At 50.5% G+C, this 16213-nt stretch overlaps 7 protein-coding genes across 7 annotated transcripts; 3 read left to right on the top strand and 4 right to left on the bottom strand.

Moving 5' to 3' along the window:
- Positions 1-518: 518 nt before the first annotated feature.
- Aud_007584 (putative cation chloride cotransporter) lies at positions 519-4301 on the bottom strand (the record flags this gene model as incomplete). Its single annotated transcript, XM_043292474.1, has 2 exons — positions 519-3745; positions 3812-4301. 2 exons carry the CDS (start codon positions 4299-4301, stop codon positions 519-521), a joined length of 3717 nt encoding a protein of 1238 aa, XP_043148409.1.
- A 664-nt stretch (positions 4302-4965) lies between these two features.
- Aud_007585 (putative amino acid transporter) lies at positions 4966-7263 on the top strand (the record flags this gene model as incomplete). The annotated part of the gene is made up of 2 exons (XM_043292475.1): positions 4966-7035; positions 7099-7263. 2 exons carry the CDS (start codon positions 4966-4968, stop codon positions 7261-7263), a joined length of 2235 nt encoding a protein of 744 aa, XP_043148410.1.
- Positions 7264-7911: 648 nt separating this feature from the next.
- Aud_007586 (pyruvate transporter MPC1) lies at positions 7912-8727 on the bottom strand (the record flags this gene model as incomplete). Its single annotated transcript, XM_043292476.1, has 4 exons — positions 7912-7984; positions 8088-8246; positions 8402-8474; positions 8655-8727. 4 exons carry the CDS (start codon positions 8725-8727, stop codon positions 7912-7914), a joined length of 378 nt encoding a protein of 125 aa, XP_043148411.1.
- A 482-nt stretch (positions 8728-9209) lies between these two features.
- Positions 9210-10208, bottom strand: Aud_007587 (small nuclear ribonucleoprotein-associated protein; the record flags this gene model as incomplete). The annotated part of the gene is made up of 5 exons (XM_043292477.1): positions 9210-9292; positions 9349-9393; positions 9455-9878; positions 9947-10018; positions 10182-10208. The coding sequence occupies 5 exons, from the start codon at positions 10206-10208 to the stop codon at positions 9210-9212; spliced, it is 651 nt and encodes a 216-aa protein (XP_043148412.1).
- Positions 10209-10562: 354 nt separating this feature from the next.
- Aud_007588 (60S ribosomal protein uL5) lies at positions 10563-11403 on the top strand (the record flags this gene model as incomplete). Its single annotated transcript, XM_043292478.1, has 4 exons — positions 10563-10565; positions 10652-10799; positions 10948-11197; positions 11277-11403. 4 exons carry the CDS (start codon positions 10563-10565, stop codon positions 11401-11403), a joined length of 528 nt encoding a protein of 175 aa, XP_043148413.1.
- Positions 11404-12242: 839 nt separating this feature from the next.
- Aud_007589 (uncharacterized protein) lies at positions 12243-12707 on the bottom strand (the record flags this gene model as incomplete). Its single annotated transcript, XM_043292479.1, has 2 exons — positions 12243-12473; positions 12567-12707. The coding sequence occupies 2 exons, from the start codon at positions 12705-12707 to the stop codon at positions 12243-12245; spliced, it is 372 nt and encodes a 123-aa protein (XP_043148414.1).
- A 1344-nt stretch (positions 12708-14051) lies between these two features.
- Positions 14052-15879, top strand: Aud_007590 (putative carboxylesterase; the record flags this gene model as incomplete). The annotated part of the gene is made up of 4 exons (XM_043292480.1): positions 14052-14382; positions 14449-14472; positions 14547-14825; positions 14879-15879. The coding sequence occupies 4 exons, from the start codon at positions 14052-14054 to the stop codon at positions 15877-15879; spliced, it is 1635 nt and encodes a 544-aa protein (XP_043148415.1).
- Positions 15880-16213: the final 334 nt, after the last annotated feature.

Here is a 16213-nt window from a genome sequence, read left to right on the forward strand (position 1 = left end):
TACCGAGGGGTACAGCACTAGGTACGGTAATAAAGGAGGACACCCAGAGACGACCCAGGACTGTGTGCTGCGGAGAATGGCCCAATAACACGCAGGCAAATTGTCATTTGTTACCCCCAAACTACCTAGTTCTCTCAGTGGAAATTTATTTTGATGACTTTTGAGAACAAAAGTAACTGGATTCCTTTCATTTCTTCTTATTGTCAGAATCTCGCTTCTGTCAGCTTCTGCCAAAGAATACAGTTTGTTCTTTCTGTGCTGCTGACGTGCATGTGTAATGTGATTACATTTAAGATTACGACACCAAACACGCCTCAATCTTCAGTGGGTGGTGCTGACACTGGCCTTCATTCCTTCTAAACCCTCTCAGTCAAGATAATAGCGAAAAAGAAGTCATTTTACTATATAATAGTCGATTAAATCTATATTATTGTGCTAGCTGTATTGAATGAATCATGTTGCCAAGTATATGTGCAGCGCTTCAAAGCATCATTACTGGGTGGAAATCAAATAGATCATCATAGGTTCATCGTCACGGTCATACTATTGCTGTGGACCAACAGGCAGGGTGGCAGTCCTTGCCACAGAACCTCCATGTCACTCAGGTAAGACTCGCTTGTCTCTTCGCTTTCCGCGGTACCCTCGGAGGGGGAAGGCAATGTCGTGAAGATGACGGCCGTCTGACTGCTTTGCCTGGCCATCAGTTCGTTAAGAATCAGGTGCTGTGCACGACTGGGAAGATCGTCGAATGACAGGGGAACAGACGCCTGGTTGGGATATCCGGAAGCACTTCTAGCCCCGGAGGAGGAACGTCGGGTGTAGATTGATTCCAACCGGTTCGAGAAGCGCGGAGGCGATGAGCTTGGCGCAAACATGATGGACGGGCCCGCGTTTTCCTCTGTACTGACTCTTGCTTCAGGTATGGGCGAGGAAGAGAACCGGATGCTAGATGGTGAGCGGCTGATGGGTGGCCGGATAAGCCCAACTTTGCTCTTGGGAGATGCCTCTTCGCCCGTAGTGATGATGGATGGAATATCCTGCTTGGTTGTGGCTGTAATCTCCGGAGGTGACATTTGATCCGTCTTAGGCGAAGCCACGGCTTCATGATTTTGTGAATTATGACCATCAGTCTGCGGGGACCCCTCTTCTCCGTCGTCGTCGTCACTAGCGTACGGCTCAAATTCGCTATCACTACTACTCTCGCTTGCACTGCTGTCGTAATGAACGAGTGAATCGAGTAGGCGATGCGTCTTCATGCCTAGACTGACCCCTCCAAGCCCTTTGAAACTTGATATAGATCGCCGCCGCCGGGATTGGATAAATTTCCTCAGTCCACCAGCCATTTGACTCTGCGACCTTGTCATTTCGAGGCTCGATGCCCCACTCCAGCTGGACTTTCTTTCCGGTAGGTTCGCGAGGCTTAATTGGCCCGATATTTCTGGGGAATCTTTCGAGGTATTGCGGAACCGCCGTAGCTCCTGCCACCAGTCCTCATGCTCCAGCACAGCATGGACACGATGCTGGGCTTCCTCGGTATCCGGGCTCATGTCACCGTTGACAATGATGCGATACGCCTTCAAGTCGCCACATGCAAGCCAGAAGACCAGGACTTCCGCCTCGATTCGAAGTTTCTCTAGGAGGGCTTCAACCCTTCGACGCTCGTCTTCAACATCGGTCTCGTATTCCACAAATACCGCCACCCGAAGCTTATACGTCTTCTTCCACGAGGGGACTGTGTTTAAGATGCATCCTAGCTGAAGGATGAGAGTGTATGTATCAAAATTAGTCGTGAGGACATTTTGTTTGCTTTCATTATCTGCGCCAAGCTCGGCCGACATCTGAATAGGCCATAGGTCGATATACTTTTTCTTATGCTGTCCATCTGGGCTTGGCAGCTCGAGATCTTCAAATCCTTTGGCCACGGCAACATTAATCCGGAGCTTGAAGAGAAGATCCTCAAGTATAGTCACATAGCTTCTGCAGCTCATAGAGAGGTCTTGCGCCTCATTCTCAGATGACTCGCCATGCGTCTCGTGAGAGTTGCGTTTGCTGTTCGTAGAGTCTTTTCTGTGAGCGGGAAGCTGTAAGACTTCAGCAAGCGATTGACCTTTCCGAAACTGATCGATAACCACGATGTTGGGCCTCATCCCTCCAAGCCCAGAATTTAGAACGATATTTCTGACGCCCCACTCCACACTCTGAGCCACGGCAATGTTGACAAAGGCCTTGACTCGAGAGTACTCAACCAACTTTGTCCATGCACTTTGCTGGCGACGAGCTTCTGGCACTGCGGCAGAGAAGTCATCCGTCACAAGCACGTGGCCCAGCACAAATAATGCACCTTTCTTCAGTGAGTTGCAGAAAGAGACCATCTTGTACTGTTCATCGAGATTGGTCACGAAAAGCAGAATCTGAGGCCGCCAGAATTTGACATGTTCCTGACGAAGGCGAAGCAAATACTTGCGCACCTGGTGGTAGATCAAGCTTTGGCTAACATCTCCCCATGCCTTTGGAGGCGAAGAGTAATGAATTAGCAAGAACAGCACAATGAGAATGCCAACACAGCCGGTGGCATAGAGCCCATCCACAAAGAACATGCTGGCACCGCACACCAAAGTTCCGGCTGCCGCAGTCTGCCAGTTGAAGTAGTGGAAAGATGGTCGAAAATTGGGCGCGGAGCCGATCTTCAGAAGAAAGCACGCTAAGTTCATAACCAAAAATGTCATCAGGTACGTCATGGTAACAAAGGATGCGATCTGGTTGATATCAAAAAGCATTGTAAGCTGTGCGAATACAAAAGTCAAAATTATAGCATACACCGGGTCGTCACTCTTCTTGCTGCCTTTGCCGAAAAGAGTCAACCCAGGAAGGAGACTGTCGCGCGCAATGGCCTGGAGGAGTTTGGCAGAACCGATGACTCCCATCAAGGAGGAGAAGAACGATGTTGCAAACTCCCCCAGCAGTATAACGACACCGGAAACATTGACCAGCTGAAGGACGCTGGTATTCTTGTAGAATGACTCTCTGGTTATTGAGGCAGCCATTGCCAGGATCACAAGAGTGTAAGTGACGAAAGTCAGTGCCAATCCATACAGCGTTCCCTTGGGTATCGATTTGCTAGGGTTCTTCAAGTCACCCGACATGCTGGCACCCGCGAATATTCCGCCTGTAGCAGGGAACAAGATTCCGAAGAGGTCCTGGAAATTTTCTCGTCCGTGGATTTGGCTACCAGCGGCACCTTTGGTGAGCCTAGGCTTCAGGTTCTCCAGCAATGTCTGCAGGCGAATGCCCGTGAATTCAATGTTTAACTTTGGGCTACTAAATGGTTTCATGGCAATCACGGAAACTGGGATGCTGAATGTCGCCACTAGTAGAATGACTAGCAGTCCGTTACTAGCCCTCGAGAACATGGAGCTCCCGGCCAAGCATATTGCAGTGCAAAGAACCAAGACAATAGTTCCCCATAGGTACTGCCACCAGAATCCTTCTTCAAGAAAGTTGGCCCAGTTGCCCGAATCCGTGCCAAAATTCTGTGTGAAACAGTCAACGAGACCGACAGCATTCATGCCAGTATTCAGGACATAGCCTAGGTAGAATACGATGCCAATCGAGCCACCAAATTCAGGTCCTAGTGATCGGGAAATCAGATAATATGCGCCGCCGCCTCTTACGGTTCCGTTCGTTGCGATGGCGGAGAGGGACATTGTTGTTACCAGGTTGATTGTATAAGACGCAACAAGAAGTCCTGCGTTCGTCAGCAGTGTTTCTAAATAGAGAACGGAGGAGGTTGTCCGAGGCAGTATATACAGACCTAGCATCCCAAGTAAGCCAGCTTGCCCAAGAACGAACCCAAACCGAAGGAACATCAGGATACTGAGCACATTCAGTGTTGTCGGCACGAAGACTCCAGAAAATGTCCCAAGCTTATGTGCAGTCTCCGACGCACGATGTGCCGACGCATTGTTTTCCTTCTTATCAGGACTCGGTTCTCTCAACGGCCCTGCAGAGTGGGAGACATTGGCCGCCCCATTGTCCGCCGAGAAATCCTGCCTCCCACTGTCTCGACGGTGCCACCACCGAGAGATACCGCTGAAAAAGCCGGTCGGCGACGGATGACGCTGATTATCTGACCTTCGTGAAGAGGCATTCAACGGCTCATAGGGACGGGACGAGAGCGCAGTCCTCCAATCGAGGAGCCTGCTGTTGTCCTCAGGAGATGCCTGGGCTGGGTCGTTTGGATCCAACCTGGATACATCTTCTTCAGCGGTTCGTGTGGAAAAGTTCGGCCTTCGCCTGGACATCGACCCCGATTTGCTTTTGCTTGGTCCGACGTTCATCAAAAGACACAATCCTACACCTTATCGCAGTGGGGTCCCCACCTCCTCAATAGCGCACTGGTCGCAGCCGATCACAACAGAAGAGTATATCAACAATGAAGCCTTTAGCGAAGATGGAACTGCAACATATTAAGCATTATACTTGATTAAAAGCATTTGTGTTTTCAAAGATTCGAAAATCCGGCAAAATCGAGCTCAGAATGAAGCAATTGACTTGCGCTGCAAACCGCAATGCTTGGAAGTTTCGGTAATGACCTCACGCAGATACAGAGACAAACAGTGCAAATTCCTCGTTAGTCACCAGGCACAGTTCCATGCATCCTTCATCACCTTCCGTTAGCTGTTGTTATACTCATCTATACATGAGGAGAACGAATGGACACTACCAATCTTCACTGATATAAAGATAAGGATATTTTATACAAGCAAGGCATCGCTTCGGTGGAAAATACAACCACTGCAGAATACACTCTTATTTTACGCCCAAGTCGCGTTGCCGCTGCTGCGCTGCCTCGGTGCTTGTGAACTCTCATCGAGTTGGGCGAAGCTTTGTATTGAGTTGTGCAGGGTCCATTGTATCTCTCTGCTTCTTATTCTGTCGTCTACTGCTTGTCTAGTCCGTTGCGAAATGGCGTCATCGGGGAGAACCGACAATGGGGAGGGCCCATCATATCAACCGGATCGCTCGACTCCTATGTCAACTCCGGCTAAGCATTCGGAATCTCCGTCAGCAGACGTCGGGTCGAGACATGCCTCTATTGCACGACTAGCTTCGCCAGTTCCTTCCCTTTCAACCTCATATTCATCCAGACAAGTGCCTATACCAAACCAGTCTACGACAGGTAACGGACAGGACCTCGGCCGGGTGGATAATCCAGCCTCGCTACCAGGCCCAGGACAGTCCATGATTGCATCTGCGCTTCAGGAGAATCTTGGTCGCTCACCCCCGAGATTTGGAACTCCACCAAGACGAGCCGACTCCCCTGCCTTACTGAATCAGCCGGTGAGGTCAAACTATGGCTCATTTGACAATAAAATAGGAAGGGAAGGCTCTATATATTCAAATGCGCCATATGAGGATCCTGAGGTTGTGAAGAGACACCTCGTGCAACCGCAGAACGCGATCGAATCCAATAGCTTTAAGGACATCGCAAGCAATGCCGATGATGAATTCTCTAGCTTGCAATTGCAGGGAGGAGATATTACAAGACAGGTCTATAGGTGGGCTGAGGATGCCGAAGCCGGGAATTCGGTAAGAAAACCTCTGCGAAGTAAGAGTTTCAGTCTCAGCAGACCTACACCGGAGGAGGAAACCATGGACATCAATACCATACGGGTCCCAGGAGGTTTCAGAAGAGACTTCATACGAAGGACTGCCGGCAGCCCTCATCCTGGAAGTACCGACGGCCGCGCAAGGGCGCCAGCGACTCATCATCAGCTCCATACCAGCAGCTTTCTGGAATTTCTCACCCTGTACGGTCACTTCGCGGGAGAAGAGCTAGAAGAGGACGATGAGGTTCTGGGGCCTGATGAGTATTTCTCCTCAGAACCATGGGACGAAGCAGAAGACAGAGAACCAGGGGAGGAGTCCGCTTTGCTCCGACCAGAAACTCCTGGCCGAAGGAAGCGTAAACCAAAACCGCGCGGTGGAACGGGAACCAACACAACGACAGGAGCAGCTCTCCTTCTACTCAAATCATTTGTTGGCACGGGTGTTCTGTTCTTGCCAAGGGCTTTCCTGAATGGTGGAATGTTATTCAGCAGTGTGGTTTTGCTTGCTGTATCCATACTCAGCTTCTACTGCTTCATTCTTCTGGTCAACACCCGCTTGAAGGTCGAAGGCTCCTTCGGTGACATTGGTGGTGCTCTCTTTGGAAAACATATGCGCCGGATCATCTTAGGATCTATTGTTCTCAGTCAACTGGGATTTGTCTCCGCATACATTGTCTTCACTGCTGAGAACCTCCAGGCTTTCGTTCTGGCTGTCAGCAAATGCAAGTCGTTCATCGACATCAAGTTCATGGTGCTGATGCAATTGGTCATTTTTCTGCCTCTTTCGCTAATTCGTGACATTGGCAAGTTGGGTATCACCGCACTTGTGGCAGATGTGTTTATTCTACTGGGACTCATCTATCTCTATTACTACGACGTTGCCACTATCGTTTCGCAAGGTGGCATATCGGATGTCAAAGCATTCAACCCATCCACGTGGACTCTTTTCATTGGCACTGCCATTTTCACGTACGAAGGGATTGGTTTGATTATCCCAATACAGGAGTCAATGAAGGAACCCCGTCGGTTCCCTGGCGTCCTTGCCGGTGTCATGGTCCTCATTACAGTTGTCTTCCTCTCTGCTGGTGCGCTCAGCTATGCAGCCTATGGCTCCGCGACGCAAACCGTGGTCATTCTCAATCTTCCTCAGGATGATAAATTCGTGAATGCGGTCCAATTTCTCTATTCTCTGGCAATCCTGCTGAGCACGCCCCTGCAACTCTTCCCAGCCATTCGAATCATGGAAAACGAACTTTTCACTCGCAGTGGCAAGTATAACCCCGGGATCAAGTGGAAGAAAAACTGCTTCCGCTTTTTTCTGGTCATGATTTGCGCGTTTGTTGCCTGGGGCGGAGCGGATGACCTTGACAAATTTGTCTCACTCGTCGGCAGCTTCGCCTGTGTTCCTTTGATTTACGTATACCCGGTACGTCTCCAGCAACTGGAACTTCTGAAGTTCTTCTAAAGTTACTGACACTTGCTCCAACAGCCACTCCTTCATCTCAAAGCGTGTGCGCAGTCCAGGCGCCAGCAGATTGCCGATATTGCTCTTTCCTGCTTTGGAGTCATTTCCTGCATATATACTACTTCATTGACACTCCACAACTGGGTGAACTCTGACAACACCAAGCCTCCAGGATACTGCGATTCATGATTCGCATATTGATACAGATTTCTATTACAACTGTCTTTTGGTAGACACGAGCTATTTAGATATGAGACGACGATCCAATGTTGTTTGGCACCGATTAGAGAGCAAGCGATTCATATCATTCTTCTGTCATTATACTCCTTGGTCATGTTCGAGCAAGCCTGCATATGCACTTCTGCCATGTGTGTCAATAGTTAGATCATTACGTCACTAGAGTCTAGCAGCATTGCGTATAGGTTGCTAGTAACAAGTGAGATATTAGACGAATTGATGTACTCAGACTCAGATTCAACGAGCACTGCTATATAAATCTCCCGGGATCAAGCTCTCAGAGTCACACTCCCGAGACTATCAAGAACAGCGAAGTAGTGGCAGTGCAAAGCATTCATTTCTGCAAGAAAGACTATGTACAGCCTCCAGGAGTACCTGGTCGTCTCATCCACGTAGCACAGTTGATCAGAGCCGAAAAAGCCATTCCCTGCTGGATAGAAGCCGTCGGGTAATCCTCGAACGAGTCGACACTCGAAATCCATTTTTGCATTCGTCTGGAGTAAATCTAAGTACTGCTGAGAAAGAGGGAGATTATATAGGGACGGCATCCACCCGGGAGCAACCAGAAACACGCGACTTAAAACGGGAGAATCACGTCGTCTATGCGCCGGCTTCGGTGGCTTCCTTGCCGTGCTTGGCGGCCTCTGCGAGCTTGGCTTCCCGGCCTCCCCAGCTACAGTTGAGAAGGGCTGTCAGTTACACTTTCGGTAATTGTGTGGAGAAAATATGAAGGCACTGGGGGGAGCAGGGTTGAGGAAGGCGGGTAGAGGACATACTTCCAGTAGTTCAGGTACCGGTATCCTTGAGTCATCTGAGCGGAGCAGTTGATGAAATGGCAGGCGAAGAGGAGATAGTTCTTGGGAGAGACAGCGAGGGCGTAACGCATGAAGGTTGCGGAGTAGACTGTGAGCGCAGCAGTCATCTGTCCGGAGATACTGTTCAAGTGTTAGTTGAGCGAGTCGACTCGTATTCGCGCAGGAGGTGCAAAGTTGATGGGACGTTCAGGGCGGCATAAGAGCCGTCCATTTCGAGATAGGGAAGTCGTTGAATCATATCGCGAAGCTCTGAACTGGGTGCGAATACGACGTACATTTCAGGGTCCTTTTGAGTGTCCATCACAGCTGCAATGGGGATACCAAAGTTCGAGGCAGGGCCCCAGAAGTCTGCATTGGCAAAACCTTGTCAGCGTTTCTCATGCACATTATCCGGTCCGAACAAACAGCATCCCGAGATCAGTTATGAAAAGCCATCAGAAACCTGATTGCGCTTTCATGAGTATCATCGCCGCCATCCAAGGCAGGCCGATCTCGGGCGAGAGCGACAAGGTGAGGAATTGTACGTACGTGTTGAGCAGACATAATCCAGAACCTTGTTGGAACGGATCTTAGCATTGATCGCCTTGATTGCAGCGGCCATGTTGAACAATTATTCGATGAAGCAAGGGTAAGGGTCCAAAGACAAGTATCCAGACTCAATAGCCAGGCACGTTTTGTTACTGTTCCCCGACCACGGAATCACAGCGCGGAGTTAACCGGGTATGTCACGTGAGTCCTTACTTGATATGACTACGAGCTTCAAGCGATATGAGGAGCTTTAAAACTTTCCAGAAGACATATTATGAATAGACTAGTGTATCGGTACTTTAGACATATTTAGCATTACTGCTTATCGATCCTAGACCAACTCCCTGGAGTTGATTCTCTTCGTCGGGACATTTCTAGCATCCGCACACGCCGCAACGCCGTTTGCCTGATAGAGATATGTGTGCTGTATCTATTTGTCAAATAGACTTGAAATTATGGCGAGTCCTTTTTCCTTTTCCTAGCCTCAAAATCTTGGGGTGCTCAATTGACCGCCGGGATATTGTATGCCATCGTGCCGTTCCGGAAATCAATTAATCATCTACCACCAAAGCCTGGAGGAGGGAAACCCCGGCCCTGACCAGGAGGTTGAAAGCCTGGTGGAGGCTGGAAGGCACCGGCTACATCAAACCCAGTTAGCAAAGAGTTAACCATATTCAGAACATTGGAAACTTACGAGGGCCACCTTGAGGAGCAAATCCAGGTGGGGGACCGAAGCCAGCTGGGCACAGATAATTAGTTTCGTACTTGGAGGGAAAGCTCTTTAAAAGGAAGGAACTTACGAGGTCCTCCAGGGGGTCCTCCACGGCCAGCAAATCCCGGAGGAGGTGCTCCAGGAAAACCACCCGGTGGGAAACCACCGAAGCCGCCAGGGGGCGGTGGTGGTCCTCCAACGCCAGCAACAGGGCCTCCAAGGCCGACAGGAAGACCTCGTCCAGCGGGCTTGCTTATTCCTGGGCCAGCAGCAAGAGTGGCAGCTGCAGCTGCAGCGCCGGGCGCACCAGTTCCAAGTCGCGCGGACGGTTCGGCGGGAGGTGGGCCATCAACGGAGCAGGAAACGACGTGAGTACCGCGCACGATTGTGAGACCGAGTGTCCGCTTCTCTTCCGCTTCGACCAGGGGAGCATTCGACGGTCCAGCAGCTGGCTTGGACTTCCGCTTGACGCGGCGGAATTCTTCTGTGTCTGCGAGTACGAGGTTCATGTGCTGTACGTCAAACAGAGTTTTCGTTAGCTACATGTATATGGGTCAAAAAAGCGCCTGGTAGATTTCACCTTATCGAATGCGAGCATTTGTCCCGTCATCTGTCGGCCGTCGGTCAGGGTAATCCTCATCCGATAGTTGATCTGCACGAATGTTAGACTTGGCGGGATGGCGAGCTCTAGAGTCATCGAATCAGAGACTTACGAGGTTTTGCTGCAAGCGAACGCAGTGTCAGCTATGAAAGACGGCAGAAACATCATCTTCGACAAGAGAAACGGCCAAGGGAACAGCATGACGAAAACTTACCATCTTGCCCTGCTTGTTGGCGGCCATGTTGGCTGGGCAATGCGCACGAATGCGACTTGGGAATAAAACCAAAGAATGTAGTGAGACAGTAGAAGACGGACTCTTCTACTTGATCATTCACTTTTTTGAGCTTATGCGCCCGTAGATAGATAGGTAATGGAGAATCCAGCTAAAGCAGGCTCACCAACGCTATCATTCCGCTGGCACGGGAGTCGGACTCGTGATCGAGACGCGGCTCTGCGCTTAGCGCCAAACGACCATGCCAAGGCGCTAAGGGCTCTCGCTTCCCACACCAACCCACACATACACTTTTGCACACTTTTCGAACCTTCGATTCTTCCACTCAACGAGTCGACCAATTTAACGCCAAAAGCAGTCGCCATGGTATGTTGCCAGTTTTCTCTGCAAAAGCCCACTACAGTCGAGGAAGAAGGACATATTTTTTTTTCTAACAATTTATCGCTATGCAGTCGGACGGAAAGGACAAGAGCGCAAACCCCATGCGCGAGCTGCGCATCCAGAAGCTCGTGCTCAACATCAGTGTCGGCGAGTCTGGTGACAGACTTACCCGTGCTGCTAAGGTGCTCGAGCAGCTGAGCGGTCAGACTCCTGTCTACAGTAAGGACGCCCGAATCCGATTTTGAATCCTTTTTTTTCTCGATGAGGTTGGGACGACGAAGCGGAGGAAGATGAAAGAGCAAGAAGAAAATCAAGCGTTACGGGAACAGTATGGCTGACGGGACAACTCTTCTTTTCCAAACTATAGGCAAGGCCCGCTACACTGTCCGTACCTTCGGTATCCGTCGTAACGAAAAGATTGCCGTCCACGTTACCGTCCGTGGCCCCAAGGCCGAGGAGATCCTCGAGCGTGGCCTCAAGGTCAAGGAATACGAGCTGAGAAAGAAGAACTTCTCCGAGACCGGCAACTTCGGCTTCGGTATCAGCGAGCACATCGATCTCGGTATCAAGTACGACCCTGGTATCGGTATCTACGGTATGGACTTCTACTGCTGCATGTGAGTGGCCCTCGGTTCTATTTTTGGCTTCCACTGGACTGCCAGTCAAGTCCATGGCTGACAATTGTGTCTTTTTTAGGACTCGCCCTGGTGAGCGTGTTGCCAAGCGCCGCCGCTGCAAGTCTCGCATCGGTACCAACCACAAGATCAACCAGACTGAGACCATCAAGTGGTTCAAGAACCGCTTCGACGGCATTGTCCGGTAAATATTCCGTCCAGGGGTCTGCGGAGGGGCCGCTTTGGGGTTGTGTTCTTTATGATGAATCGATAAAAAAGGCGGGCGTTTCTCTACATTGCCGCTCTGCTCTGAAATGCTTCTTTCTACCACGGCATATGGATAGGCGTGCTAGGAATATCAATCCACAATTCAAAAACGCATCCACTTTTCACAATGAAGGCTTCACAAAGGGTGATGATTTCCGCATAACCATTGTTGAAAAGTTTTGCATGATGCTCCCATGAGTCCATGGGCTGCTCGTGGGATGTTCCTGGCCGTGGGGTCGATGGCTTTCATCCGAGTGCTTTCCGTCAAGAAACACTTTCGGTTGTGTCATTATGTGGGCAGTCCAGGGTTGAAGTCGTAGGACTTGGGTCACCCAACCCTTTTCTGATGCCGGTCTGGTATCAGAACGGACACCCTTCTAGCACTGACGTAGGCTGTCCATCGTAGCGTGTTCTTGCACTGTGTAGACTCTCGTACGGGCCGTAGTATTTCGCGCCAACTCATCAACGTCACCTCACTGTACGCCAAATCTATGTTGGCTGGGTATAGAAACAACATCCTCATCACACACAGCGGTTACCTGGCGCAGGCTTAATTAGGGTATAGGCTATGGTATAGGACATACGGCAATAGGCACAGCTATTCAGGAACCTACGATATTGACTCGTCCTTTCCTCAGAATCAACAGCGCAATGATGCTGTAGGAAAAGTATCATGAACACTGAATATTCATTCTGATGGTGATATTGACACGGCTCATGCATTGCATTGACATGTACAAGACAATTCAATTTCCCTTCCTTCACAACCATATCAGCTCAATCAGCGGCCCTTGGTGTATGTATTCCAGAGCTTCGAGAGGAAGCCACCCTGCTCAGACTGCTCCAACCAACTCTGCCGACGAGCAGCCACGCTAGGATCGGTGGCATTCCGCTTCGTGCTATTCAAGCTTTCAAAGAGACCTGCGCTTGACCGTCTCCGCTCCCCGCTCCCAGAGCGTGGAGGACTTGCTCCATGGGCAGAAGTGTTGGATGAGTCGGATGACGTTGAGCCCTATTTCAATGGTTAGCACCGAAAGACACAAAGCAAGTTGATGACGAGAGGAATTCTTTGAACGGTAGTTTCTAAAAAACTTATCAGACGTACATGTCTGTCGTCCATGTCGGTAGAGGGTCTTCTGTCAGGGGTTTGGATAGCGCCGCCTATAACCCAGACATTGGGCTGTTCGTAGCGGTCACCTACAGTTCCATGCCAGTGCCGTTTTGGGGGTTCGGGCCTGTCGCTCATTTTGGATGAATTGACTGAGAGTTGCGAGAGGTTGTAGACAAGATAGTGGTTCCTAGTGAGTGTGATAAATTAGGCAACGCTCCAGTATCAATCGAATCAGAGTTATTCTTGGATGACGTTCAGAGCGAGGTGATCAAAGAAATAGTAGTTAATAGACGCTTCAGGATGTCGAATGTAAACCCAATGAATAATCAAGAGGTCTCACAACCTTCCGGCGATTACAAGGATGACAAATGGAGATGCTAGATGAATATCACTGACTTACCAACTGTTATGAAAGTTTGGCTGCTCATCTTGTGAAATTCCATGACTGATTGGTGTATATATACCTGACTCTTCCTACCCAGCCAAGGGAGGCGTCTCCAGACGAGAGGGGTAAGTTACCTATCCCAGCTGCCGTAAAGCAGTGAGACAAACTCCGATGGGATGATGTATCGTGATTGTCAACCTTTCCTGGAGCTTAATTGGGGCCAATAAGAAAACGGACTGATCCAATGGTTGCTCGCAGCTGGTCATCCTTCCGGCAATTGGTATCAACCAAAATTGGTACGATGATTCATCGTCTTCGCAGACGCGTCCAGGTCTGCTGATGGCAGCACTGATGGACATGCCCTAGGCGAATCACCGCTGACGGATGATCATCCATGCCCAATCAGACTCCGGGATGTTCAGTTCAACAAAGTGAGTCTCGATGAAAGAAAACAGCAGAATATCTGCGGTTTTCGAGGTGATCTCGTGATGGCTGACGTCAAGATTCTCTTGATGCGGGGGAATCTCGATCGATGCATCCATGGAATCATATTGCAGAGAACAGACTTAACTGCGGATGGAATAGACGTCCATCAGATGAAGTTTCCATCGTGTTCCCATGCCAACAGACCTCGATTGATACAGTTGATAGTTGATACTGTTTCTGATCGCGATAAGCATTCGTCGAAGTCTTTATCTCCGATTGGATCAGGAGCATACCCATTTTTGATGCCTCAGGCTGCAATCGGCCCCTAGTTCTGGCGCCGACGCGGAATGTTATTTACTTTCCCTGCAAAGACCAGTCAAGCTGTCGGCTGCGTAGAGAGTCTAGTTGGCTCTCCCGTCGCTTCTGCCGACGAACGCGCATCGATATCGACTTATATCGCTTCGAGATTCGTTTGCTAGGATGTATCTTTCGCCTAGCTCAGCTGCTTGGCTATCAGATGGCTTATCATCGCCAGGCTGGGGAAATCCCCCGCTCATAGGCCTCGCTATATATGATGGTAGCCCAATATTCTATCATTTATGATCCATTGAGACCGGAAAAATGTACCCAGAGCGTAACGGAAACCGGATTGAGAATCATAGGTCGACATGGAAACCATTCGATATCCGTATGTGAAGTCTCTCGCCCGCCGAGGCTATGTCCAAGGCGTCACCATTACATCGAAAGCTACGAACACTCCCCTTTGTCGCTTCTTTGGTGGCATTCGCTATGGCTTAGCTCCCTCTCAGCGATGGCGTAGAGCCCAGAGACTACCATCTGATTACGCCTATGGCTCCCGGGATCAGCCCGGTCAGTGTGTCAGGCTTTCAGGCGTCTGTCCGCAACCTTCGTTCATGAACCTTTCTTTCGAAGATGACTGGACCGAGGATTGCTTCCAGTGTAATGTGTGGGTTCCTGTAGCAGAACCTCCCACGGAAGGTCTGTCAGCTAAGACCCCTGTACCTTCTTTAACACCGTCCTGACTGGTTGGCTAACAGTGGACAGGATGGCCGGTTTTTTTCTTTATTCGTAAGCCTTCTACGCTGTCACAAGAGACAGATCATACCCTTGATGGATATTGTATAACCCTTGCTGCGTTTTAGACGGCGGCTTTCTCCAGTTTGGTACTCCAAACACCTTCTCGGCAGCAGCTTTTCTGGGTGAGACGGACTTCAATGCCATCATAGTCATGCCCGCATATCGTCTTGGAGTCCTTGGTTTCCTTTCCTCTTCCGAGATTGAACAAGACGCTGCCTCTGCAGGAGAGTCTGTGGGAAATCATGGCTTCTGGGATCAGCGTCTAGCGTTAGAGTGGACTAGAGACAACATCGCTCTCTTTGGGGGAAACCTCTTGCAGGTCACCATATCTGGTTATTCGGCCGGTGAGTCTCGGCCCAATCTTTTCGAGTATCTACCCTCATTTCCCGTGCACCAGGAGCCTACTCGGTATTCTATCAGCTGGCCTACGACCTACAACTCCCTCCAGAACAATCTTGTGTAAAACAAGCTTGCATCTGGTCCAACTCGCCCGCCGTCCAGCCCAAAAACGGAGCAGCAGCGCAGCTCCAATTCAACCAGCTCCTCTCCGCCCTCAAGATCCCCACGTCCCTGTCCTGGAAAGAAAAACTGTCCCGTCTCCGCTCTATCCCAGCCAAGACCCTGCTCGATGCAGCAACCAGCATCGAGCTGCACCAGTTCCGCCCAACAAGCGACGGCACCTTCATAGACCCAGCTCTCTTCAAGTCCTTGGACAACGGCACCTTCGCCCGCAAGCTAGCAGCCCGAAGCATCCGAATCATGCTCGGCGAATGCCGCGACGAACGATCCCTCTACGCAACCTGGCACCCTCCACAAAGCAACACCCTGCAATCCTTGCACCGCCGTCTCCTGGCCGACTACCCCCGTCACATCGCCGACGCCGTAATCAAAATCTACTGTCCACACGGCCAACTTCCCCCCGGCTGCGAAAACTGGCACACCGACGCCTTCGGCCTGATCTACGCCGACATGCAGGTCCACAAGACACAGCGCGGGCTCGTCCACGCCCTCGCCGCCGGCAACGCGGGCCATCTACTCTACCGCTACCGCATCGAGAAGCGTCTGAAGTGCGCGGACCGGACGATCCCGCCTTCGTGGGGCGTCACGCACGCCACAGACCAATACCTCTGGTTCTGGGGCAACGGGGAGGCGCTGCAAGCGGGGGAGAAGCCCATGGTGCGGGAGGCGTTCATCGACCCGCTCACCAGGTTTGTCCGGGGCGACGCGGATGCGGATATCGGCTGGGGAACGGGGGATTACCGGCAGGTGAGGACTCTCAGGCCCGATGGGTCGGTCCAGATCTGCAAGGACGGCCTGTGGGACGAGGCCATGCGGGTCTGGAGGGCATTACGAGAGGTGGGGGAGCCCGGCGAGGGCTCTACTTCTGCGAAACTGTGACGAGACGACGACAAGGATCGTTGGATGATAATCCATGTGCTGTATACTGTTCTATCTGTGACTTGACTTTGTCTGGAATTGAACCACCCAGGCCTGCCAAACTATTAGTATGGCACAGCTTCATATTCCGATTCACTTCGAGTAGATGCGTTCCAGATGGCAATGCATATGTGACGAGTGTGTAGAATTTGAAATAGCACGTTCATTGTGCTCAGAAGTAGATTTGTTTGACAGATAAATAGAAACAACCGACAATAAACCCCAACCCAGATACTATAAACGCTCTAAGCAGACATCAAAAGCCATTCCCATTTTCATATCTCCATATAAATAA

This window comes from Aspergillus udagawae (genome assembly GCF_001078395.1).
Source record: "Aspergillus udagawae IFM 46973 DNA, scaffold_5, whole genome shotgun sequence".
Classification (NCBI taxonomy): domain Eukaryota; kingdom Fungi; phylum Ascomycota; class Eurotiomycetes; order Eurotiales; family Aspergillaceae; genus Aspergillus; species Aspergillus udagawae.